At 40.8% G+C, this 27559-nt stretch overlaps 1 protein-coding gene across 1 annotated transcript in view; it reads right to left on the minus strand.

The window, feature by feature from the left end:
- The window catches only part of COX16 (cytochrome c oxidase assembly factor COX16), a 54865-nt gene that overhangs the window by 22726 nt on the left and 4580 nt on the right, over positions 1 to 27559 (minus strand). Inside the window, exon 2 of the mRNA XM_048853181.2 lies at positions 10498 to 10575. Within this exon, the coding sequence (XP_048709138.2) occupies positions 10498 to 10575 (78 nt within the window). The remainder of the gene's footprint in view (positions 1 to 10497; positions 10576 to 27559) is intronic.

Here is a 27559-nt window from a genome sequence, read left to right on the forward strand (position 1 = left end):
AATGTATAATTACACGTAAGCAACTAAATTAGATGCTATTTTACTTCCCAGGAGGCAAGGGAACAGCAGGTGAGGGTGTAAGTAATATAGCAAAAAGACAGAGAAGGTATTTACAAAATACATTTTGTAAAATACATTTACCTACAGTTCTTTCTAATACTCTTTGGTTTTATTATAATATTTGTCATTTCAGATGTGTAAAATATAGAGATGGGCCCATCTCATCACCCTAGATCAGACCACCTCCAACTACCAAAAACTTCTGGATCCAGATCTGAACTTTATGGTTTAGGCTCAACTCTTTAAAAAAAAAAAGAGGTCTACACAGGAACACAGAAATTGCCACACAAGGAAGGACCAGTAGTCCAACTGATATCTGACAACAGCCAAGCTCATGTTTCAGAAAATAGCATATAAAACCCTATAAGGCAGCAGTTCTCAAAACGTGAGCCATAGAGCACTGGTGATCTGACAAGAACTGCTGGTCAAGTGGTGTCAGCACTCCTCCTTATTTCCAGCTGTCAAATTGCATTGAGGCAGGCTAAAAATACATTAAGTTCTTCCCTACTATTATTTTTCCATGTGAACATCTGCTGTAATTGCAGGGGTGTTATGTGGTCAGGAATAGAAAGGTAGGTGGTCTGTACAATCAGAAATGGGAAAGGAAGTGTTCATGATACAATTTATTAAATTTCAGTCCATATTATGAAAGAAATTGAGAATCCCTGCCATAAGCATCCAGATTAGCAATACCATAGATGGGGACGGGATCAACTCGTGTTCCAAGATAAAAAAACTTATGACCCTTCTAACTGTGACCTGGTCAGTTTACTAGTGGGTGCTATTTTTCTTATTTCTCTCAATTTTAAAAAATATACTAAGCTGAAGATCACAAATGAGAGTGTTTATTTGCCCCCTACTTAGTTTATTGCTAGATTTGCCCTAAGAGTCTGAAATAGAGGATAGGTGGAGGGTGTTTTGGCTGCTACCTGAGCACCCTCTATCTGTTTGGCATAATAGTTAAATGTGTATATATTTTCTCACATACATCGGCCATCGTGAAATAGCAGGGGTTGTCAGCCCTCATCTTAAAAAAAAAAAAAAAAGTTCTCATGCAATTAATCAATTCTTTCTAGGCCCTCACATTCTGCTTCATTTCTAGGTGCACATTGATTTATATAAACAAAACTAGAGGCCCCCTTCCCAAGCTCTGGGCACCTAGCCAATACATTTAATTTCACAGTAACATTTCAATACAATGGACTGTTCTTTCCGGTGTATAATAAATATGTTCCAATACATGAAATAAGACCTTCAACCCTCCCCAAATGCCTTGGAGAAAAGGTGGGCCTTGCAGCATGCCCTGAAGGTTAACAGATTCCGAGCACTGTCCAAGCATCTTTCCCAGATCAGAAACAGCAGGACGTAGCTCTCTAAAAGGAGCTTTTAAAGCCAAGTCCCCTGAGCTTTGCTACACCTTGATTTTTCTGTAGCTCCAATGGTATGAAGGAAAGAACTTGCTGCACCTTTTTGTGCACTTTTTCATGCATTTCTGGCCCTTCAAGTGATCCCCTTCTAAACATGTAAGCAAGTGTAGATCTCTCTAAGGAATTAGGCAGACCGGACCATGAACGCCACAACTTCACAATACTCCAGCACAAGGCATTTTGAGAAAGACAAGAGTTGTTCAGCCTGCCTTTTTCATCAAGGAAGTTGATGCTCTTAACCCTCATTTTAATCTAGAGGAAATAAAAAACAGGCACATGTGCTTTCCTTTGAGGCCAAAAAGTGGACTGTTGTGTTGTTCACAAATAGCACAACCCGCAGTAGGATTTTACTCTGGAGCTCTGCTGCAGCAGAATTTGATGACTCAGATAAAATAAAATTGTGACGGGTAGGGGAAAGGGAGCGAGAAAAGTAAGACACCCATCTTTAAAATATTAAAAGACAATTCTTCAAGGTGCCTTTGTAAAGCCTCTTTAATATGCTGTACCTGTCCTGTTACAAACCACTTAAACAGCCTGAAGTGCAGGATTTAAACTGAATGCCCTTAGGGTATCAGCTGAGAGAAAGGAAATGTTATATAAGGCAGAGCTTCAAAAACTCTCTCTTTTCCTTGTCTCCACAAAGTGGGTATAATTTATGAAAAATTCATTCATATTTCCTTCTAAAAACAGAAATCTTTAAATGTTGATTGTACCATATGCTATCTTATCTGCAAGTACTCTTTGTTAATCTAACAAACCTCTCTACAAAATTCCTTTTGCTGCTAATTTTTGTCGGACATATTTTCAAAATCTGTTTTTATGCATTTCTAATTTTCCCATCATTGGTATCTGGCTACTATTGTTAAAACGCTTGATCTTTTTTAGGGTATACAAAGGTACCTAACGTTCCACTCTGAAAAATGACTGTAAAAATGTGTTTTCAAAGACATATCTGCTCATTAGTGACCCCCCCCCCCCAAAAAAAATTTTGCATTCCCGCTATCCCTACAGAGCTAACACAGGTAAGAGAGAGTGATCTGAAATTCCATTCCTTTTTGTGCATCAACAGATTTCCTAAGCACTAATTATAGGGTTAATCAGATACACTTGCACAAGCCTTGTGAAGGCAATGGAGAAACACGTGTCACTGAAGACAATCTTTATTACTAGTGACTATATGTAAGAAACCATCCCCAGATCCCAGCACGAATTTGCAGGGCTAGCAGTTTGAAAAAACATCTTTTAGCCTGGACGCTGTTCTCCCAGAGTCATTTTTCATAATTTTTTTATTAAAAGGTTGCTTTTTAATGTATGTGTCAGATTCACAGCTAAAGCCTAAGTGCACACAGTACAAGTCAGCAATTGGGAGAAGGTGCAAATATGGCATAAATTTCACGTTTACACTCTCTTAATCATGCTAACGTTCTATACAGCACCAGTTCCCTTCTGCCAAGTTATAGGGAAACCTAAGGGCTGCTCTAATTTTCTTTCACAGCAAACAATCCCAGGAGATAAAAATACAGCCGAAGATAAGCACGGCGCAGGAGCACCCTGGCTACGTCCCCATGCCTCCAACAACACCCCTTTGCACTGCCACACGAGCTGCAAAGAAGGGGAGTGGTATAAGAGCCTTTTACATTAGCTCTATGCTTCTGGAGGACCACCTTTGCACTGATAGGTTCCCCCATGAGTCAGCTAACTGAAGCTGGGACCAGATTACACTGACAATGCAGCAAAAGTAATGACCCCACATACAAGAAGTTCTGGCCCATTATCTTTTGTGCAGCTAGGCAATGCAGATATGCAAAGGAACTCATTTAAAAGAGGTACTTGACAATGGAGTATGCCTGTTAGAGCCCTTGAAGTTTATTCTTCTAAAGTCCCAATTCAGAAAATAATTACACATGTGCTTCAAATTTCAGCATAAGCTTAATTCTCATGGACTTCAGTAGGATATAAGAACCCGTCCTGATCAAGCATGGGTCTAAAAAGGAGGGGAAGTTGATTTTTTTTAAAAGAACAGATGTGTTAAGAAAGTAATGTTTTTGCCATCCTAAAACATACTTCATGAAAATGGTAATGCCTTCCTGAAGAAGTATGTGTTAAAGGAATTAGACCTGTTATTAAACCGGCTCACTTTCCTGCTATTCTGACGGGGAGAAAAACCCATACTCTCTACAAAGCTCACTGCACAGTATATAAGTAAAAATGGTTTTTTTACTGACATCTAGTGAAGTTCTACAGCAAACTACTCCCTCCAGATTGCCCTGTTGAAAGGTCTCCCACTGTGATGCACAGTAAATTTTTAATCATAGAGTGTAGCACCAGGGTAGTCCCCTTATCCTGAATAGGATTTGTTTACCTCTTGGTTTTTTTTTTTTCCCCAGTATGACCACCACTGTTGCTGAGCTAAGGAGAAGCCAGATCAGAGCGAGGGCTTTCACTCCACAATAGCATTGGGAGGAGTTGCAGTAGAGCTGCTGACCTTTACAGGGGCAATAACCAGTGGAACCACATAGAACACACATGTGACAGATGAGTAGAAACATTGCTTGATGCACTATTGGAAGGTGCTCAGCTACAATGGTGATGTACATGGTATAAAAACCTATATAGAATAGAATGGGGCATTTGGAATCACAGCTGGATCTCCCACAGCACAGTATAGTAACTAAATGGCCAACAGGACAGCTGTGAAAGATACTCCTATGTCTCCTGTTTCGATGTCCAAAAATTTGATCTTCAGAGAATGTATGTCATGGTTTGGATGTCTACAGTACCCATCTATTAAAAATGATTCAGGTTCAAATTCCTGTCCTTACAGAAAAGTTTTCTGGAATTTAATAGAGAAGAATAATTTTTCTCTATAAAGTTTTTAAAGGATTCAGCAGAATTATATAGCAGGAGTAAGTTTCACTATTGAACTGAATATATTGGTTGGAATAAAAATGATCTAGAAAGGATCTCATTTTCTATCAAAGTCTATAGGGTTTTTAAGAGTAATTTCTATACAAAGCTATTGCTTTCATCTCCATTAAATTCTATAGGACTTCTGCATAAAGATATTTATTTTTCTATTAGTAATTTTGCTTTGCTTCTAATCTTCCCAGAAGAGGGAATGATTAGGCAACCTAACAGGAGTTCAATTTAAATGCCATCTGGGTTTTTATTGCAAAAAATTGTGTGTGTGTCAATGGAAGTTTTCGGTTCTGGAGGCCAAATCCTCAAGTCCTTACTCAAGCATAACTCCCATTGGTTTCAGTTGGAGTTTGCAGGATTATGGACCTCAACATATGGCTCATGGTAAATAAACAAATTGGAATGTTCAGGGTACTGACATAATGTGAGTAATCTAGTTATCTGGTTCCTGGGTAATTTAAATGGCTCAGCTCACTCTAAAATGTGTTTTTGCTGAGGAAAAGGATGGGCTTTTACTACTCTCTGAAACCCAAAGAAGTTACTCTAAATAGCTATAACATCTGTTGTTGGGACATTAACAGCCATTGAACTGACACACACTGACACTACTGCTCAGCCCATCATTTCAGCTGGCATGGCAATACGTTATCAAATGCACAAATGTCACACACTAACCTTCTTCCCAACTCCTGGTATCGGACAACAAGCTAGAAAGGTATTAATAACTTAGGAATGTCTTTAATGGGGTCTTCTGTTCATTAAACCACAACAGTAGAAAAGAAAGTGGTGCTTAGTTGCATTATTCTTGCACCAAGGCCAGCTGCTCTATTGCAGACTCCTCCCAAATACTGTTGTGGAGTGAAAGCCCTCACTCTGATCTGGCTTCCGGTTAGCTCAGCAACAGTGGTGGTCACACTGGAAAACACAAAACAAAACAGGTAGACAAATCCTATTCAGGATAAGGAGACTACCCTGGTGCTACAGTTTAGGATTAAAAATTTACTGTGCCGCAGAGAGGGAGACCCTCCAACAGAGGTGCCCAAACCATGCCTAACCAAGGGCTGCATCAGAAAATTGCCAAGAGACCAAATTGCGGTACCAATTGTCACAAAATGGAGAAGATTGTAGCTGCTTCATTGTGAATACAATCAAAAGTGGACCCAACTGAGATTACAGCTCTTAGTATGCAATGCTCCCATTCACAGTATCCTGGCCTTATGCATCTCCATGCTGAGATAAAGGTGGGAAGAAATGAGCTCCTGGATTCTATTCCCACCGCTGTCACAAAGCCCCTATATGAACGTAGCCAAGTTACTTAATTTCTATAAGCCTCAATTTCTGCATCTGTAGAATAGAGATAATAATGCTGCCCTACCTCAGGATGGGATTGTGAGCCTTGTTGTAATTGAGGCCTAGCAGAGCAACTTTTAGTTGTGAGTCTAACTGGTGAAAAGTGAGTAAAGGTTTGTGAATTGTTACAATGACTTGTTACATAAAATTATTTAAGAAAAGATTTAAGAAGGAGACAAAAAATTGAATTAATTTAAATAAATAGAGAGGGTCTACTGATACCACTCAAGGACAGTGCTAAGATTATGAATGGTAAACAAGACGAGTAGGGGACTGGAAATCAATGGAACAAAATTGGCTCTTTGGACATTAGACCTAATTGGTGGACAAAATAATGCGAGAATGCGCTATTCCACCCATCACATCTTTTTGGAGCCCTTAGAGAGAGGTCCGAGGGAGGGGGCGGGGGAGGACCTTTTACCAACACCACAGTTGTGACAGAAAGATTTTGCTATGACACCAAACCCTGATACTCCCCTGGGGATGCTTGATCATCACCACTGTACCAGCAAGGACCCAAACCTGATACCTGTGAGACACTGCTCTGAATTCCCCTTCCTGGTATGTCCCTTTACATCCCCAACTTTCTTCCTCCTGTCCTCTCTCTCTCGGCTTTTCACCTGATCCTGAAATCAGTTACACTGCACAACACCAGCATGGTGAGATGAGACACACCATTCAGCTCTGCTTAGCCTGAGAAGGACCAGTGAAGGAGAAGAATCTGACCACAATGTCCCTGACCAGGAAGGTGAGCCAGATGCAGATCAACGGATATCGTTGACTCACCTGCCAGCCCAAAGCAACTGTCCATGACCACCCTATATCTTCAGATCATTACTATCCTATCTTTTTCTCCCATTCTGTTAGTCTGTCTTGTCAAAAGCCAGACAGTGACTATTATACCTGAATCAAAACTGAACAGAATTAATCTTTTCTTCCCCACCAAGGAATGTTTGACAGAAGAAGAGATTCTAACCACTCTAACCTCTAAAGAGAGAGAGACTGATAGTTTTTATATAATCACTCAATTTCAGTTGTAAGACTTTTTGCCTTTTGATTCTTGCCTTTTTGGGTGTTTCAATTAATAAATTTCTAACCTCTGGCATGAATTTCCTAATGTGTATGCCACAGTTCTAAGCAGGCTGAGATCTCTGTATACCCAACCCCAAACCTTGTTTAAAATTGTTTAAGGTGGGACAGTTACAATGTCATATTAATACCTTTGACTCTTTGGGACCACATATTCCATCTAAATACAACACAAAAGGCTTAATTAATTCAAATGTTTTTAAAGAGTTTTAAGATCTTCATACGGAAGGCAAGTGCAGGTTATTATTCTTCCAGGGGAGAAATTGCAAAAAAGTCCTAATAATTTTGTTATGTTTATTTACATTTGTAAATAGTCACCTACCCACAACTTGCTCTCCTGATGAAGACTTGCACTCTAGGTATGCTTTACAAAAACAGCTTATTCTGTTGTAATACAAACAAAATTAATGAGTGACAAATGAAACAGATGCTATAATCATTAGGCTTGTCAATGGATTTTATACTATATAAATTTAGTTTTCTTTTCTTGAATTTTTTTGTTCCTTCTAAAAAAGGTTTGCTTCTTTTTCATTGGTTGCAATAGATTGTATCCCTTCTCCTTTCTTAGTTTATACGTTAAAATGGTTCTTAATACTATTTTTTTATGGACATAAAAACAGAAACCAATGGAGTACATTGTTACGACCGGTTTGTCCATAACCAGTCCTAGATCTGTGTTTTTAATCCTCTACAGAAACTATATTGTTCTGTGTAACTATCTTCTACTTCTGAATAAAATTATATGGGAAAAAACACAAGAGAGAGATGCATCTGCCTTAACTAATACAGATTTCAGTAGAATCCAGCTGTCCGCTCTCAGATTCCTGAGCTCAGGTGGACACTCCTCTGTGTCCAAGCTTCCCCTCAGCCTTCCTGTACTACTGTGTGATTCATTGATGCTTTCACTTATTAGAAAAATGGGGACAAGGAGTATCACAAACATTAATTATCCCACCCTTTTTATGGACCAGAGAACTAGTATTGGACATTACAGAGGCCAAAATTAACTGTCAGCATTTGGTGAAGACAGTGAGGTGAATACAATGGTGAGATCCTCACCCCTGCCGTGACCCCTTTGTATTTGATAAAAGGGGCAGAGAGGTGTGGAGAGGCCATAAAAGCTTAGGACCGACTGACAGAGGATCCCTCCAATGCAGGCACAGCTGTAAGTCTGTCTTTCAAGAACCCCTTGCAAAACCTGATACAGGAGGTATGTTGGAGGCGGGACCGTACCATGCAGAGCTGCAGAGACGCTGAGCTGCCTCCCAAATGACAGCCCAGGGAGGTTGTGTTTGACCCCAGAGTCATCTGAGTTACAAGGGCTTTTCCAGGGCCTAGAGCAGCCAAGGATCGGAATGGAGCTAAGGTGCTGTATAGCTACATTAACCCACCAAGTTCTGTTCTTCACCTCTTAAAATAATCCAATGATTTTTACAAAAAGTGCCATGGAATCTTTAATGATTACAAAGGGTTAAAAGCTCATTTCTACATCTCATTGGAAAGTCAGCAGCAGAATGACTGTGCACCACTATGACACTCTCTACCTCAAAGTAGCACTCTGGAACCACCATATTCACCATGGTGATATGAGTATGATATGTTTTGTATAAAGTATATATTGTGAGCTACCATTCAAAAAGTCTTGATCTGTTGAATATCCTGTTGGATTGTATGTACTATCATTGTATGTGAAATTATGAAGCATTACTGTATGTGTAACTGAAATATGTTGTGAGGTGGGAACACCCACAACCATCCTTTCAGTTACAAAGGAGTAGCCATCAATAGTCATACAGCATTAATGGCTCATCAAGAAAAGAATCCACTATCCTAGAGAATTCTCAGAGAGTAACTCACATCACAGCAAAGATCTTTCCAGCAAGCTGAAAGGAAATGAGAGAGACAGTGACATAATCACTTGGCCACTCCTCCTGCCCCCTCCCTCGCAATGCAATACCCGGAGGACAAATTTTATGAACTGCAGAAGAGTGGTTCCAGGCTGGAAATGGAGTCCAGTCTGTGTATTGAGGATTTGTAATCTGCTTGTACCATCTGTCAGGGTGAGACACTGCTTGATTCAAATCCTGCTTAATTTGAGGAACCTGGACTATGCATCCGATGAAGTGAGCTGTAGCTCACGAAAGCTCATGCTCAAATAAATTGGTTAGTCTCTAAGGTGCCACAAGTACTCCTTTTCTTTTTGGACTATGAATTTATTTTTGTTTCTTAAGTAGCCAACTCTGATCTCTATGCCTACTAATAATCACTTAAAATCTATCTATCTTTCTGTAGTTAATAAACCTGTTTTATATTTTACCTAAAATAGTGTGTTTTGGTTGAAGTGCTTGGGAAATCTCAGCTCAGTTTACAAAGGCTAGTGAGAGTCCATTGCACATTGAGAGAGTGGCGAACTACATAATTAACTTATACTGGCCAGGCTTCTGACCAGTGCAAGACAATACAGTTCTGGGGTGCAAAGCTGGGGGGGAACTGCCTAGAGCCTCACTATTGACGGTTCATGAGTGGCTGGAAGATCATTCATGTAACACAGTTGGGTGTGTCCCTGCCTCTGGATGTCTGTGTAAGTGCAGTGCCTATCAGAGGTTTGTAACTTGACATCAACATCACAGTGTGAGAGGCAGCCCAGGCTGGTGGGTTTGAAGGGCTCAGCAGTCACACAGTTCAGGTTGTACTCCGGGGACCCAGTCACAGCCACAAACTGAGGCATTGATTCAGTAATGATTCAGAAGTGAGAGTGCCACTCAGTGAATCACCAGCACCACTTTCTGCAGTACTCAGTGAAAGATTCCATAACTAATATCTTACTATTATTGAGCATTTACTTCCCCCCAGTTATGGGTTTTCAGTTACATTACAGGAAAGATTCTTTCCCCTCCTCCCCCCATACCTTTAGTACAAGTTTCAGATATGCGGGAAGACTGGGAGGGGAAGGGCCCTCTATCTCCCTCAGGGACACTAGAGCAACCCTCAGTGGGTATGTCTAAATTGGGAAAATAAGTGACATTTTAAAATGTGTTAACTAATACATGTTGATTAACACCAAATTTTAAACACCACTTATAACATGAGAGATGGTTTAATGCTTTTAAAAAGTGTGTTAGCTGGTCTTGGTCAACCCTAGGCTCCTCCTACTCTGCCTCACTGCCACCTTGGGTTGACCAGGACCATTTAACACCATTTTTTAAGGAGTAACATCCTGTCTATCCTAGGCACTAAGTGGTATTTAAAAACATGTTGGTTTAAACATGTTAGCTAGCAACTTTTAAAACACCACCTATTTTTCTGGTCTAAACAGAGCCATTGTAACCATCATCCTTCTGGCAAAATCACCCGCCTTCACTGTAACTCATCACTGCCCCTCTTTAATCAGTCAGAGGGGCTTCTGCTTAGCCATGCAAGATGTAGCACCACTCATCTTACTTTTGCTCTCCAACCTGCCACCCGGAAAAGCTGGAAAGTTTCATTATCATCATTATTTGTTTTGTGGTGTGCCTCCCATGGAGCCCCAACCATGGATGAGGGCCACACTATGCTAGGAACGCTACAAATACCAAATCATACTATTTTTCCAGTCCTTGCCATTTTTTTGGTGCTCTCTAGATTTGAAAAACCAACAAACAACTTAACTTACCTTGCTGTGGAGTTTTTGAGCATCATAACGGATTTGAGTGAACTCACGGAGACCAAAGGACCCACCAATAATCAGGAGCTGAAATATTAAACAAAGAAAAAGCACTTAGAGACAGCATAGTACAAAACACTCTGGACTACTACAAGAGAACATTGACTTTCACTCATTGCAAGTGTCATGAGGCCTCACATTCTTCCCAAGGCAGAAAAAAAGACTCAAAGAGGTGCATCACCTGATAAGCAGGGGGCATCAGAGCTTTCATCCATAATAGCCTGTCTATGGATCTCACCAAGTTTCTAATTTATGCATAAAGGAGTGTAGGGGGAACTCATATTTTCTCAGTGCCTGTTCCCTCCCCATCTCTCACCTTTACAATCTTCATAAATAATTTTTTTCAAATGGCTCCTTGATTTGTCAGCAGCAGAGGACACTGCTACCGGATTTGTTCTCACTATTTTCATACCAACAACAGGGAAGTAACAATGCCCAGCTGGCTTATTCTCATGCCTGGGCATAAAAAGGACCCAATTAAGTTTCTGGAACAAACCAGCAAGATTGGAACAATGGGCCTATTGACCTTTATTATGTCACTGAAGAAATCAAACCCACTGCACCTGTATCTTCATTATTGTCCCATTTATTTTGTTGGAGTTCCCTCCACACCCCTGAAGCTTATGAAAAGGAAGAATAAAGGAAAAAAATAGACAAGGCAGAGTCTCATGTCAGCATGAAGAAAATTATGAAATGATTTGTTCTTCTGACAGGCAGAGAGACGTCACAAAGCGTAAACATCTATTTTAACCTTTAGACAGCCCTGCCATGCTCAGACAAACCTAAAGATCAAGAACAGCATTAAGGGCTGGCTAAGTAATCTAGCTGCCACATGGAAGAACAGAGCTCTGACTCTTGCTCTGGCCTGACATGCTCCTTCTGCTGTTCTCTGGCAAGGCCTACTGGCTGACATACAGAAAGGGAGGGCAACAGGCTTCAAAGAGAGACATGTCTAAGGAAGGCAATGGGAGGGGGATGTTCTGAGGACCCCAGAAGAGAAACTGTGTGTGTCCTTCCTAACTAGCACATTACCCCTGACAGATTATTTCAATGATGCAGTATTTGTTCTGTTTTTTTTAAAAAAACAGACTTTTCTTCACAGTTTATTCCTCCTGAAAGGTGCTGGCCAAACTGATTTTCCACTGGAAGAAGTCGGGCTGCCCCACAACAGAAACAGCAACAGGTAGAACCTCCCCTCAGAAGCCCAAAAGTGACAGATTGGTAGCACTGGAAACTGACGCCTTCTAGATAGCCATAGAAATGAGCACCCCTTGGCAAGTGGCAATGAGCTCTAGAAGGAGTTAAGTCTGCACATTCTCATTCTGTCTTGATCTTTTGGATAAAGCTGTGAATGTACATGACAATTAGAGCCACATGTAGCAGTGGCTTTTGTGATATGGACACCTACCTGATAGGAACTGGACCCAGAACTACAACTCATTTCAAAAAGCGAATCAAAAAACCATCAAGTGGTAGCAAATAACTTTCAGTAGCTAACAACCTGAACCATTATGAACCAAACTGGGGGCCAGATTTCTGATTCCACCATTCAAGGAAGTGATTATGTTGTCGTCACAGATGCTGGATCAACAAAACACACATACTGCAGAAAGCAGGGATTTGTATGGGAAAAGCTTCTGCTCACTAACAAATATTTTGGTAATAAGATAGGAGAAGGAAAAAAACAAAAAAACCCAACATGCTGATTAAAAGTGGCTTTAAGATTTCCCTAAATATGGCACTGGTGATTAACAAGAAGAATCAATGTATTTGATGACCTGAGTCCGATTGCATGAAGCACTGAGCATCTCACAGGATGAGGAAATAACTAAACAAACTGGTTTGAGTCACAGCATTTATTCTCATTAAAAGAAGAATCTCCTTTGAAACCAGTCCTCTTTCATGGGTAATGACTACTGTGTTAATTAACAGCCCAATGATTTACCTCACATTCTTAAAGCTCCAATGAACAGACCACAAGAGTGGTTTCAAGAAGTTTATTGCTATCACACACAATAGTTTACCAGCTGGAACCATACAGTATGAAGAATGCAGGGCCGAAGCAGCTGCACTAGAAAAGTATCTGGTACCCAGTTGTCAATCCAGTCAGAAAGCAATAATTAGTCTTGTTAGGTCCATTAAGCATTAGTTTGTCCAGCAACGAACACTCATAAAATTATACTATATAACACATGTTCACTTTGTGTCTTATTCACATTAAGAAAAGGACTTACAGTTAGCCTGTTCCTCATAAGCCAAGCCCTACTAAATTGAGAATGGTCAATATACTGTGGTTTGTAAAGCCACTCTTTAACCAAAAGGAAATGACAACGCACACTCTTACTTTGCTGCATCAAAACATTGTATATAATAAGATTTAATAATCACCCTTTGTGTGTGCCATAAGCATGGAAAAACGCTCAAGATTTAATGAAACAATAGTCATACCACGTGTGTATGTTCGGTCTTGTCTTGTTCTGTATTGATTTTGACCGGTTACTTGTTTGGCAGAGACCATTTACTATATACTACCCAGCATACTTTCAACTATATACAGTACATGATAAACAAAAATGCTACATACACTCAGATATACAAAAGGGGACTGGTGATTAGATTATCTATTTTTCTTAAAATTCAGTATCTGAACTGTACTACCTAATTTAGATTGTAACACCAAGATGCTGTCTTCCTCCACATATTGTACAGCACTGAGCACTACAGTATTAAATAAATAAAATAATAATAATAATAGGCCTAACTTGAGGTTCGAAGCAAAATAGATTGGTGGTTTCAGACTTATACACATTACTTGTTTGTTCAGACCACAAAACAACCACCAGCCAGTAGTCTCTGCAGTGGAGAGAGAAGCCATGACTCAGTTGGTGTGACTAAATTACTCTGTTGCTTAGAATACAGTTCCAAACCTTTACCTGCCCTAATTTTACTGACACCACCGTTATATTATGAAATCTAAGGAATGTTTAAATTCTGTTTTACTTTTTGCTCTTCACACAGTTTGGACAGTGAAACCAGACTGCTTGGTTCTGTTTTCTGATTTCCAAATCAGAAATAGCACCTTCCCTAACAGGGACCATTGGGTGTGCAATAATATAAATATTTCCTACCACCACTAATAATAGTTGTTAATAATTCTTACCAGTATTACAATTATGTATATAATGCCAAGCACCTGAAGGAGGAGCAGTAATTAAGTACATACTGAAAATTAAAACCAGGGTGGATTTGATTTAAACCAAATGTATTTAAATCATGATTTAAATCACTAGTCAGGAAGATTCGATTTAATCATGGATTTCTACATAAAAGTGCATTCTTGTTGGTTGTTATAACCTTAATACATATTCTTCACAACTCAGAGATAGATGTAGGTTTCATTTTTAGAAGGTACACACTATACATTTTTAAACAGATTTATTTTGAAAATTTTTCAGATTAGTTTTACAGCTATATCAGAAAATGAATGATTGACTGGTTATTTCATTTACCAAAGGTAAATGAAGCAGATATTTATGAAGTCATTGGGAGGTGAACTATCTCCAATTCAACAGGTTAATCATTAATATTTGGAGGATTTTCTTGCCATGCTGTATTAGGAGGAGAACGTGACCAGACAGACATTTAAATTGTTTTATTTAACTAAAACAAAAACGTTATTTATTCTGGATTTTTTCTTCAACAGCAAACATAATATTTTAACAAAACAAGCATATGAATTTTTGAATTTAAACATTCAAGTTTTTTAAAATCAGGTTTGTTTTTCTTAAAATGGTTTTAAACTAAAATAGTTAAATGAAATATTTTTTTCAAAAATTTCAAAATTTTTCAAAAATTAAATAGACTATGTCAGCTAGGTCAACATGAAAAACTTAAAATACTGACTTCTGCAGCAAACTCAGTCATCTTCACCTTCATTTTCCTGTTTGTTCATAATCTGGAAAAGAAAAATAAGCTTTCCTGCTTCTTCAGGTCCCAAACAGTTTCTCAGTTTGGAATGAATTAGTCCAAAGGAAGAAAATATTCTTTCTACACTGGCAGAAGGAGCTACTGCTGTTAAAAGTGAGATTATCACTTCAACAGTCTCTGAATCCAAGTGCTTGCGTGACTTCCACCAGTTCACTGGTGTGACTTTCTTTAAAACATCATTAGCAAACATATATTTCTTGAATGGTTCACCCTTAGCTCTGAAGTTTATTACAGTTGGCATCATGGAGGGATGATTGCTGGATGTCCATGTCATACCAACTCCTCTTCTTCAGCAGTTAAGGTTTGACGCTGGTACTGGGCATTGAGAATATTTGCAAGAAAATGAGCTGGAGATAATGCTTGTCCCATTCGTGTTCTTAATGCTTGTAATTTAACTCTGTCATTGAATGTTTCTCTTTTTAAGATTTCACTCAGTTCCTTCCAAACTTCAACAGCGTCGGCAATAAAACTGCTATTTCCCTGCATTTTGTTCAAGGCTACAGAAAGAGGCTTCAGGGTACTTAGCATGTGTTCAACATTTCTCTTAAGCCCACTGTTGAGAACTTTGGCTTTGAGAGTGTCATCTATTTTTTCATGATTTTGTTCACAAACTCATCAGATTAAGCCAGTTCTTGATATAGTGCTCAAAACAGTCCACTACTGAGTTCCATCGCACATCTTGTGGGAGAGTTAGCTTGGTTCCCCCACTTTTTTCAGAGCAGCTGCTGCAAAGTGGTTGTTACGGAAGTATTTTGCAATTTCAACAACATTAGCCTTTATTTCTGGAACACTGAAGTCTTTGGCTAGGAGGTGCATCAAATGAGCACAGCAACCGTATGTTATTAACTTGGGACTCCCTTCTAAATAATTTCTTCTCATCTTGGATACATCTGCAGCATTGTCCGTGACCAAGCTGCGTACTAGACATTTGAATTTATTTTCCACAGTTTGTTATAGCTTTTACTGCTACTTCTTGTAAGTATTCTGCTGTGTGTGCATTTCCTGATGTATCAATTGTTTCTCTAAGGAAGACATTCCCTTCTTCTGTTGTCACACAAGCATATACAATGGGATCATTGTGGACACTGCTCCACCCATCAAGACTCAGGTTAACAATTTCACCCGCTAGACCTTTTGCACACTGCTCAATTTCTCTTTCATACACTTTATCCAGCAATTTGCCTGCGACATCTGCTCTGTTGGGTGAACTGTATCCTGGTCTTAATGACTGAACCATGTTAATGAAGTGTGGGTTCTCAATCACACAGAAAGGAGAGAGTTTGTTGCACAAACAAACCGGGCAATTTTTTCATCTTTTTTTACCTCTTTTTGTAATCTGCTGGCTTTTATCACAAACTTATCTATGGTTGTTTCTGGATGATGGAGGTTTTTTTTCCTTTTTGCTCCAAGTGATAGACTGTGGCTATGTGACATATATGATGTGACCGAAACACTATCATTGGCAGATAACTCTGAAACTATAGAAAATGATGGTGATCTTGAAGGTGGATAGTCTTCAAATCCTGTATGTTGAGGATGGATTCTCCTAAACAAAGTAAGTCAATGCAGTTATTTAATTATTGTCATCATACTGCTCATTTAGTATTACTCACTGCATTCACTGACACTCAGTACTACTTTAAAAGTGAAATTGTAAAAGGAAGATCTGCCTAATTCAGCTATTTATTTTTTATCACAACTGCATCTAAAATAATAGTACTCTAGAGTAACAACTATATTTTTTTGTTCAAACATGAGAATTCAAGAATAGTCCAGAAGGAAGACAGCTAGTCCTTAAGAAAGAAGTATGAAATTAAAAAAGTTTACCAACCTGAAGATCCTCCACGTTCAGACATGTTCTTTTCATCATCTTCAACGCAGCTTCCTCCTGAGAAGGAACACTTCTCATGATGTTGTTTCATATGGGCAACCAGGCCTTGCATTTCTTTGTTGCACTGCTTGCATTCTGCAAGCATGCCTGTCTTCCCTAACCTAACCCTAACCCACAGGTAACCCTAACCTAACCCTAACCTTAAGACTTCTGGAATATGCTGCTCAAAGTTTCACTTTTGTTTCTACTGCCTGTCCCTTCCTTCTCACATTTATCTCCAGACTTCTTCTCCTTCTCCACATCTATTTCACCCCCAACAATCTTCTATTCATTCAACTTTTTGAAACTTTGCACTTTTAGAGAGAGATAAGGGATTGACTCTGTGTACACAAATTTGCAGAGGGACAATAGGGGTGAGGTCTGTTATTTCTCACCTCTATATATTATTTATTTTAAAACATTTTTGCTGTTAACAAGCATGTTATCTCTGGACACACAAATCCAGAGTTTGAGAACTGCAAAACTAAGCATCTCTGATGGTATTGTATAGACTGAGCCCCATTGGGTAGATAGAAAGATTAACCTAAAGAATCTACACAGAAGCCCCTGGAACCCCATAAGATTGGGCCCCCAATCCATGAACTATTGGAACACATTTACAAAACTTTTCTTAAACATTACATGAATATATTGTCTCATACTATAGAATTAGAATTTATAATCCCTATTCCATGATGAGATATCTTAATATCATCTTGAAATGCTTTTTGAGGAAAAAAACATTTGATCAAAAAAAGAGTTTTGATTTTTTTTTTTTAAATCCATTGATTTTTATCCACCCTGAATAAAACAAACTTTTACTCAGCCCAATTCTAGTAACCTGTAAATTACTGCCTCGCATTTAACCAGATGACCCAGCATACCCTATGCTGTGGACAGCCCAGCTGGAGAACAGAATCAATTTGGAAAAGCTCAGATAAACCTGTATTATTTTTAATGGGAGAAAGCAATTAATATTTTACACTTTATAGACTGCAAGAGAAGAAGTAAAAAAGGTTCTGAATTCATTACATGCTGAAATGTCCCTCTAACTAGTTATTTTGAAGCATTCAGCATACGGATTTAATGGTGATTTTTATTTATTTTAACATTTAAAAGGTCAGCTTTAAAAATAAAAATATTTATCATTTATACAGTACTTTGCATACTAGTAGCACTGCTACCATAAATACCCTCTTAATCGTTCCAAACTGGATTATTCCTGTATGTATCGATGATTACATATAAAATAACTAATCATTTTAACATAATCACGCATGAACAGAAGACTAACATGTTGCAAAGTAGAATAAAAGATAGAATGTGACATAAAAGTACCATGTCACACAAATTCAGCAACCTCAATAAAAGTGTTTTATGCAAAAAAACTTGACATTAAGTTCTCCTTAGGTTTCGTGGTTTTTTTTTTTAAATCTACCCATTCACTCCTCCGTTGAGAACTGTGTTATGCAAACAGTTATGGATGGCATCGGGCTGATTATTAAGGCTGTATTTCAGATGGAGGATGCTAGTGCTTGTCACCAATTAAAATTGAGCTATTCACTGATGGCCTGTGATGGCGTGAGAACTCCCTGACTTACTGCACTTCCCTGAGTTATCCTGAACAATCTAAAGCAGCCACCTTTAGTCTCTTAGGTTAGCAAAATAACAAGAGGCAATTTGTCTGGCGTCGCCTAGCAATTTGCTATATTATAGAATCCCCATTGTTAAAGAAACTCATTCTTGTTGCAGCACCGATTGTGAAAGCCAACTTACAAAATTACATTCCCTTTGTCATAAATCCCTAAATTAATCACATCACAATATTCAATGCTGGCAACTCAGATCATGCACTGGTGAAAAGAAAGCAGGAAAATGTTATGAAATATATTACTGGAGCGATAATATGATAATTTTCAAGCCTCTTCTCTAAGACAGCTGCTGCCAAAGCCTCCAGCTATGCATTGTGCAACTGCAAACTGGAAGTCATATGAAATATTTTCTTTTTGGTTTGCAGTGATCAGAGTTAAAAGGTTTTGGGGGTTTTCTTTTTTAAAAACTGTTGTGTGCGCGCAGTTCAGTGCTGGAGAGAGGTGCCGCTGGACAGCCCTGGAGAATGAAGCCCTTTATTTATCCACTAAACAGGTGCAGCTTGGGCAGCAGCACTGCAAGCTTCCATCCCACCAAAACAGCTATCTGGTTTAACTCGGAACTGGAAGGACACATCTCTAGGACAAGGCCGTTTAGTCTCCATGGACATTTCAAATCATTGGTCCCTATGTTGTGACTGCTAATAATTAACAATTAGTGCCGGCTGTAGTGGTGGTTTTGTACCATGAAAGTTGTCTAAATGGGAAATTTACTGAGACTCCCAACTCCAGCCTCCAGATGGTAACATTTAGTCACTATAGATTAAAACATGCCACACCATTAATGCAGGCAAGTAGGAGTAGTAAAGGAAATACAAGATATATATGAGGTGACCCAGTCAAACTTTGTGTGCAAAATCCAAGTGTGAAGAGAAATGGGACAGAGAAGTGGATTGGGAGTGAGACTCTCCTCACACAAGAGAGGGAGAGAGGCAGCACGTAAAGCGGTTGTACTGCAATAGGTCGGGAGTGATGTGTAACTTGTTTGTACCTGTGTATAGGAATGCACCCGAGTGGATGTCTTTGTCTGGCATAAGTGGCAGTGGAGAATCCCACCACTGACTGAGCTGGTCCATTGTCAGGGAGCACATATATACTAGCAGAACTGTAGACATCTGATCCGGGGAGCTAGAGACTGTGTTTCATTTGGCAATAAACCTGGCCTGGCATCTTCGTACCTTATTGGAGTCTGTGGTCCTCGGGGTTTCTCTTGGGTTCTGCTGTGCCAGCTATCCGCGCAGAGACGGGTCAGCACACAGAGGGAACACACGCACACACACACAGCTGACTTATCATTGAACAGAGCAGAGCATCATACTGGTGACGCCTGACAACATTTAAGATGCGAATGGCTGGGAGCCACATTGTAAAGCTCTGTTTTGTCACACTCTTTAGACAGCCCGGTATTTTTTTTGGCAAAAAAAAAAAAAATCTCCTTTATTAAAATGTCCGTTTCTTAATGCATGGGAGAATGCAGAAAAGGCATTTAGTAGAAACCAATCTCAGAACACAGAAAGGAACATATGGGTTGCTGTTTCCTGCGTGAGCATTAGCAAAAATGGGCTTTTTCAACCAGACTGTTGTCATTTTGCATTATACACAGTGCTTGGACTGGTCAGGTGACAAGGGAATTTCACTCAGCAGCTGCAGCTGTTTGGAGAACAAATATGCTGTGGTGGTCAAGCCCAGCTTACTGTTACAAACAACACTACCCCTTTCTTAAAAAAAGGTAATCCTAGTAGCATTTTAAAAACTAAGGCTACTGCCACCCATGGATCATAGGTGCAAATCCAGCTAAGATTTACTGTGACCAAGGCTCTTTCCATCTGATCACTTGTTGGTGGTCTCTGAGCATGAAAAGATGTTGGTATAACTTCAGTTACCATTAGACTAATAGCTACATTAAAAAACACAAAGAAGCCACCATCATTGTTGCAATTAACTGTCCCCCAGTTGTTAGTATTAGGACAGGGATAAAAACTTAATGAGCCATGGGAACAGAACTAACCTCCTGCCCCTCTCTGTGGTTCCACCTGATGAGGACTCAGACATATTGCAGGGCAGAACAGAGGAAATTGGCGGGGGGGGGGGATACAACATGAGCAGTGGCATGCTGGTCTATCTTTTCTGAAGATAAACAGAGGACTTCAGTCTACATGACTGTCAGTCTACACATTCTACCATCACTAAATTCACACATACACAATCTATTCAAAATGAAGTTGGGGTTTTATTCACAGAATCAAAGAACATTGCTTTTTTGGGGGAAGGCATTCATTTGGAAACTCTCACACATATGCCCTAGACCTAAATCAACCCACTGAAGGACTAAGGAAAGACACTGTAGGTCAGCTAATTCCAGCAGCCATACTAGTTTACCAGACTAAGACCAAAGCCGTACCAGCCACAGCAGACCATTCAGGTGCGCACATACGAGCTTCCAGCATACCACAGGCTGTTTCAAAGGATGATCTCACATGGAGCAGTGCCATACTCCAGAAAGGATGCAGCTGAATAAGAGTTTATAAGCGGTGGTGCAGCAGGGACCCAATATACAAACTCATCTCATCATTCGATTAGAGGAGCAGTGCTTGAAATAATAGCCACAGACACATACCAGTGACAGCATATGAATCAGTGGTTGGGAGAAATTGTTTTAAGAAGACTAAAATAGCAATGTATTTGAGCATAAGCTTTCGTGAGCTTCACTTCATTGGACGCATACTGTGAAAAATACAGAAGATGTTTTTATACACACAGACCATGAAAAAATGGGTGTTTATCACTACAAAAGGTTTTCTCTCCCCCCACCCCACTCTCCTGCTGCTAATAGCTTATCTGAAGTGATCACTCTCCTTACAATGTGTATGATAATCAAGGTGGGCCATTTCCAGCACAAGTCCAGGGTTTAACAAGAACGTCTGAGGAACAGGACGGGGGGGACGGGGACTGTTTTCGAAGTTTTTTTGTTGAAGGATAGTCACTTTGAGATCAGAAATCGAGTGACCAGAGAGATTGAAGTGTTCTCCAACTGGTTTATGAATGTTATAATTCTTGACATCTGATTTGTGTCCATTTATTCTTTTAAAAAGGTCTACCCGCTATGACTCAAGTTCTGAGCCTCAGGTTCCTGTTTTTCCTCTTACAATATCTGATGGAAGAGCAAGAAGAATCATAAGAAGCTCAACATTTATATTCCTTACACAGCTTTAGGTGCTTAGAAAGTCATTGGCTGTAGCAGACAAATGAAGAACCCTTAACTTGACTCTTGGCTACTACCGTGAGCGTAGGGGGAGGTGATTTGCAACATTAATTTTAAAACATGTTATTTATTTGTAATTTTTAAGTCTGAGTATGTATTTTCTTAATAATTTGGAAAAACAATCTGTATTTGTCTGAAGGAAAAGCATTTCCAGTCACCTTTAAATGTGTTAATTGCACTGGAGAAGTAATCTTACATGCTCAGTGTCTCAGAAGAGTGTATGGTGCCAACTCCATTGGCAGTGGTGCCAAAGAGCCTTGCTGGCACAGTATCATCTGAAAGTGTCACAGGAGGAATGGGACACTGACAGACACATCCCTACTCAGGCAGACAGAGTTGTCTGTGGAATAAGAAACAACACTGAAAGCTAGGACCCTTCCTCTAACGGAGAGCCAAGTGTCATACAGGACTGCATGATAACCTGCAGGTGGTAATGAAAGAGTTACTCCCCCTGTACCTTTCTGCAAAAGGAAAGGGAGAGATAATGGATACAGCAGGAAATAAAAATAAGTACACCACATGTGGGTACAACCTCCTTCCTCACAATAGCAAGTTATATCTGCAAGGTCAGCAGAGTTCATTCCAACAGATGTTACCATCTTAGTGCTTCAGGACTCTACACCCTCTAGCATTCAAGCTGTTAAAAGCGGTTTCATGCCAGGTTACATCACTTTCCTAGGCACATGTTGCCTTATGCCAGGCACTGGTATCACCGCATGTCAAGTTTGTAGAATTAAAGAAAATGAGATTCACTGATTTATCTTGGGGGGTGGGAGAAGAGATCTGTCCCTGTTCATTCCATTGATTTGTTAATTTGCACTCTACAGTCCAGCTGGTGTTGGAAAGAAAACACCCTTTCCTGCTAGGAAAATGTGACTGAGGCCTCTGATGAACATGTTACTCTCAGAGGCTGATCATTTGAGGCTTTAAAGATCACCTAAAGAAGAAAACCTGACTCAAAGCAGATCAAAATTATAAATTCACCCTGAAAATGGGTAAATATACAAACGTCTTTATTCAAAATTATATTATATAAATAAAACCAACTGTCTCTAACACTCAGATCTGCAGAAAGAGTGGCAGATAAACTTCAAGTTGTAAAATGAAAGACAAATGAGGTGCATTTCAAGATAGTTTTAATGTATTTTTAAGTGAATTTAGTGCTGATGAAAGGCCTGACAGTCCTCATGACTGAAGACCTCTTTTTATCAACAGAGCAAGTATAGCACAGGAAGCAACACTCCAAGTTTTCCTTACAGTAGGCCAATGCTATGTACCAACAACTTCTGAAGAAATTAAAGCATCTATTCTTTTTGGTTGCAAAGACAGTTCACAGCTGGTATCTTCCTGACTATGCACACGGATCCAGTGCCTCTGCTGCTGCTGCTCCTAGCTTCCCAAACAGTATAAGTGTGAAGATAATAAGGTTCTGTTCAGCTTCACTGATGCTATTTAGAACTCCTTGAGCAGCTGTGAAACTAACAAGGACCATATCTTCACCACTCTCTTCCTGCTTTGGAAAGCCATGGAAAACAAGAGAGAGGTGCGCTGGAGTATCTACACGGGGAGAAAAACTTAAAGGGGGGAAGGCTAGGAAAGAGATATAGTAGGAGACCCCCACTCCCCAACCAACAAAAAGGCATCCCCAGGGATAAGAGCCATGATTATTAGTGTTAAATGTATTGCCTTTTATTTGAAATTTCCTCTTGTTGTTGCATTAAGGAAAAGGGGGTAATTAGAAGCCCCCGATTTACCTTCTTTACATCATTGTTTACATACTGTATCTCTATCAGGTCACCTCTTTGTCTCCACTGTAGAAAGGATTAAATTGTATACTTTAGTATCTCCTCAGGCAGAAGCCCTGCTGTGGGGCTAAGAATTGCTGTTGCCTTTCTCTGATCCTCTTCCATTTCTACTTTATCTTAGCTTTTTTGAGATGTGCTGACCAAAACTGAACAAAGTTTTCAGGGTGAGGGCATACCATCCAGGGCTTTGGAGTGGAGCCCTCAGAGCAGCTCCAGAGCAGGGGAGCTACAGGTTTTTGCCTGGAGCTGGAGCACAGCTCCCAAGCCCTGAAACCATCAATCTATATAATGGCAAAATATCAGGATTATTTTCCATCCTATTCTTCACTCACCTAGAATCCTACTTTCGAAGTCTCCGACTCAAGGAATATTTCCAACAAGCCACAGAACAGCACACTAACACACAGGAAGCTTCCTACCAACACTACAAAAAGAAGGATTCTGCGTGGACTCCTCCTGAAGAGCGAAACAGACTGGACTTCTACATAAAGTGCTTCCATTGACATGCACGAGTTGAAATTGTGGAAAAGCAGCAACACTTGCCCCATAACCTCAGCCATGCAGAACACAATGCCATCCACAGCCTCAGAAACAACTCTGACATTATAATAAAAAAGGCTGACAAAGGAGATGCTGTAGTCATCATGAATAGGTCGGAATATGAACAAGAGGCTCTGAGACAAGTCTCGGACACCACATTCTACAGGCCATTACCCTCTGACTCCACTAAGGATTACCAAAAGAAACTACACCATCCGCTCGAGAAACTCCCTGAAGAAGTACAGAAACAAATCTACATTGACAGACCCCCTAGAGCTCTGACCAGGGGTATTCTACCTGCTACCCAAAATCCATAAACCTGGGAACCCTGGACACCCCATCATCTCAGGCACTGACACCGTGACAGCAAGATTATCTGGCTATGTAGACTCCCTTCTCAGGCCCTATGCTACCAGCACTCCCAGCTATCTTCGAGACACCACTGACTTCCTGAGGAAATTACAATCCTTTGATGATCTTCCAGGAAACACCATCCTGGCCGCTATGGATGTAGAAGCCCTCTACACCAACATTCCACACAAAGATGGACTACAAGCCGTCAGGAACAGTATCCCCGATAATGTCATGGCAAACCTGGTGGCTGAACTTTGTGACTTTGTCCTCACCCACAACTATTTCAGATTTGGAGACAATTTATACCTTCAAGTCAGTGGGACTGCTATGGCTACCCGCATAGCCCCGCAATATGCCAACATTTTTAGGGCTGACTTAAAACAATGCTTCCTCAGCTCTCGTCCCCTTACACGGCTACTGTACTTGCGCTACACTGATGACATCTTCATCATCTGGACCCATGGGAAGGAGGCCCTTGAGGAATTCCACCAAGATTTCAACGATTTCCAACCTACCATCAACATCAGCGTGGACCAGTCCACACAAAAGATCCACTTCCTAGACACTACAGCACTAAACACCATCCTGTACCGGAAACCTACTGACCGCTATACTTACCTACATGCCTCCAGCTTTCATCCAGACCACATCACACGATCCATTGTCTACAGCCAAGCTCTAAGATACAACTGCATTTGCTCCAATCCCTCAGACAGAGAAAAATACCTACAGAATCTCTATCAAGCGTTCTTACAACTGCAACACCCACCTGGTGAAGTGAAGAAACAGATTGACAGAGCCAGACGGGTACCCAGAAGTCACCTACTACAGGACAGGCCCAACAAAGAAAGTAACAGAACGCCACTAGCTGTCACCTACAGCCCCCAACTAAAACCACTCCAGCACATCAACAAGGATCTACAACCTATCCTGAAGGACAATCCCTCACTCTCACAGACCTTGGGGGACAGGCCAGTCCTCGCTTACAGACAGCCCCCCAACCTGAAGCAGATACCAGCAACTACACACCACACAACAAAAACACCAACCCAGGAACCAAACCCTGCAACAAACCCCGGTGCCAACTCTGTACACATATTTATTCAAGCGACACCATCACAGGACCTAACCACATCAGCCACACCATCAGGGGCTCGTTTACCTGCACATCTACCAATGTGATATATGCCATCATGTGACAACAATGCCCCTCTGCCATGTACATTGGCCAAACCAGACAGTCTCTACGCAAAAGAATAAATGGATACAAATCTGACATGAGGAATCATAACATTCAACAACCAGTAGGAGAACACTTCAATCTCCCTGGTCACTCAATTACAGACCTAGAAGTGGTAATTCTTCAACAACAAAACTTCAAAAACAGACTCCAACATGAAACTGCAGAACTGGAATTAATTTGCAAACTGGACACCATCAGATTAGGCCTGAATAAAGACTGGGAGTGGTTGGGTCATTGCAAAACCTAAACCTAATTTCCCCAATACTAATTTCCCCCTACTGTTACTCACACCTTCTGGTCAACTGTCTGAAATGAGCCACTCTCATTACCACTTCAAAAGTTATTTTTCCTCCCCTGGTATCCTGTTGTCAATTGAATGGTCTAGTTAGACTGACCTCACACTTGGTAAGGCAACTCACATCTTTTCATGTATTTATACCTGCTCCTGTATTTTCCACTCCATGCATCTGACGAAGTGGGTTCTAGTCCACGAAAGCTTATGCCCAAATATACTGGTTAGTCTCTAAGGTGCCACAAGGACTCCTCGTTGTTCTTGCAAAGAATGTCTATGTAGATGCTTCTAGGTGGTTCCTTTCAGCCACAATGAATTTGTCTCTACATTGATTTCTGTACTCCTCCCCGGCGAGGGGATTAGCACTAAAATCGACCTCGCTGGGTACAAATTTGGGGTGGACGCAATTCAATGGTATTGGCCTCCGGGAGCTATCCAAGAGTGCTCCATTATGACTGCTCTGGACAGCACTCTCAACTCAGATGCACTGGCCAGGTAGACAGGAAAAGCCCCGGGAACTTTTGAATTTCATTTCCTGTTTGGCCAGCGTGGCGAGCTGATCAGCACAGGTCACCATGGAGTCCCAGAATGGCAAAAGAGCTCCAGCATGGACCAAACGGGAGATACTGGATCTGATCGCTGCATGGGGAGAAGAATGCGTGCAGGCACAACTCCATTCCAAAAGACGAAATGCAATATATTTGCCAAAATCTCCAAGGATATGATGGACAGAGGCTACAACAGGGACACTCAGCAGTGCGGCATGAAAGTTAAGGAGCTGAGGCAAGCCTACCAAAAAACAAAGGATGCAAATGGTTGCTCTGGGTCAGAGCCCCATACATGCCGCTTCTATGATGAGCTGCATGCAATTCTAAGGAGCGTCCCTACCATTACCCCACCACTAATGGTAGTGTCCCATTACCTCCGTGGACACTTGCAAGGGGGGAGTCTCACGCAACAGGGATGAGGATTTTGTGGACAAGGAGGATGATGAGGAGGAGGAGGTGGTTGAGGATAGCGCACAGCAGGCAAGCGGAGAATCCCTTCTCCCCAGCAGCCAGGAACTGTTCATCACCCTGGAGCCAATACTCTCCCAACCCTCCCAAGGCGGGCTCCTGGACCATGAAGCCAGAGAAGGCACCTCTGGTGAGTGTACCTTTGTAAATATAATACAGGGTTTAAAAGCAAACGAATTTAATGATTAATTTGCCCTGAAGACTTGAGATACATTTGCGGCCAGTACAGCTACTGGAAAAGTCTGTTAACATGTCTGGGGATGGAGTGGAAATCCTCCAGGGACATCTCCATGAAGCTCTCCTGGAGGTACTCTAAAAGCCTTCACAGAAGGTTTCTGGGGAGGTCAGCTTTATTTCGTCCTCCATGGTAGGACACTTACCACACCAAGCCAGTAGCAAGTAGTCTGGAATCACTGCAGAACAAAGCATTGCAGCGAATGGGCCCGGGCTTTGGTGGCATTCAAGCAACATCCGTTCTTTATCTCTTTGTGTTAGCATCAGGAGAGTGACATCATTCACAGTCACCTGGTTCAAATACGGGAAATTTGTTTAAGGGGACATTCAGAGGTGCCCGTTCCTGCTGGGCTGTTTGCCTTTGGCTGAAAAGAAATCATCCCCGCTGTTAGTCACCCGGTGGCGGGAGGCCTGTTCATGCTGAGCTGTTCACGTTTGGCTGACAGAGATCTACCCCGATACTAGCCACGTGGTTGGGGGAGTGAAGCGATCATCCCAGAAAATTGGGTGGGGTGGGGGTTGGGTTGTGCTGCACATTCACCCTAAAACCGCAGCCCCTCCTTTTAAATGGCCAACCCAACAGGCTTTGCTTGGTATGGAAAAGGAGGGCACTGCCGTTTGAAACCGTTCCCACATTATGGATGTTGAAGAAGCCAAAACCCTTTGCCTTACCATGCCTGCCTGCAAGCCAAATTCTGTTGCCCAGCCGAGCATGTATGATGTCTCACACCAAACCGGCAGGCACTCAATATAAGAGGC

Source organism: Caretta caretta, chromosome 6 (genome assembly GCF_965140235.1).
Source record: "Caretta caretta isolate rCarCar2 chromosome 6, rCarCar1.hap1, whole genome shotgun sequence".
In the NCBI taxonomy this organism is placed as follows: Eukaryota; Metazoa; Chordata; order Testudines; family Cheloniidae; genus Caretta; species Caretta caretta.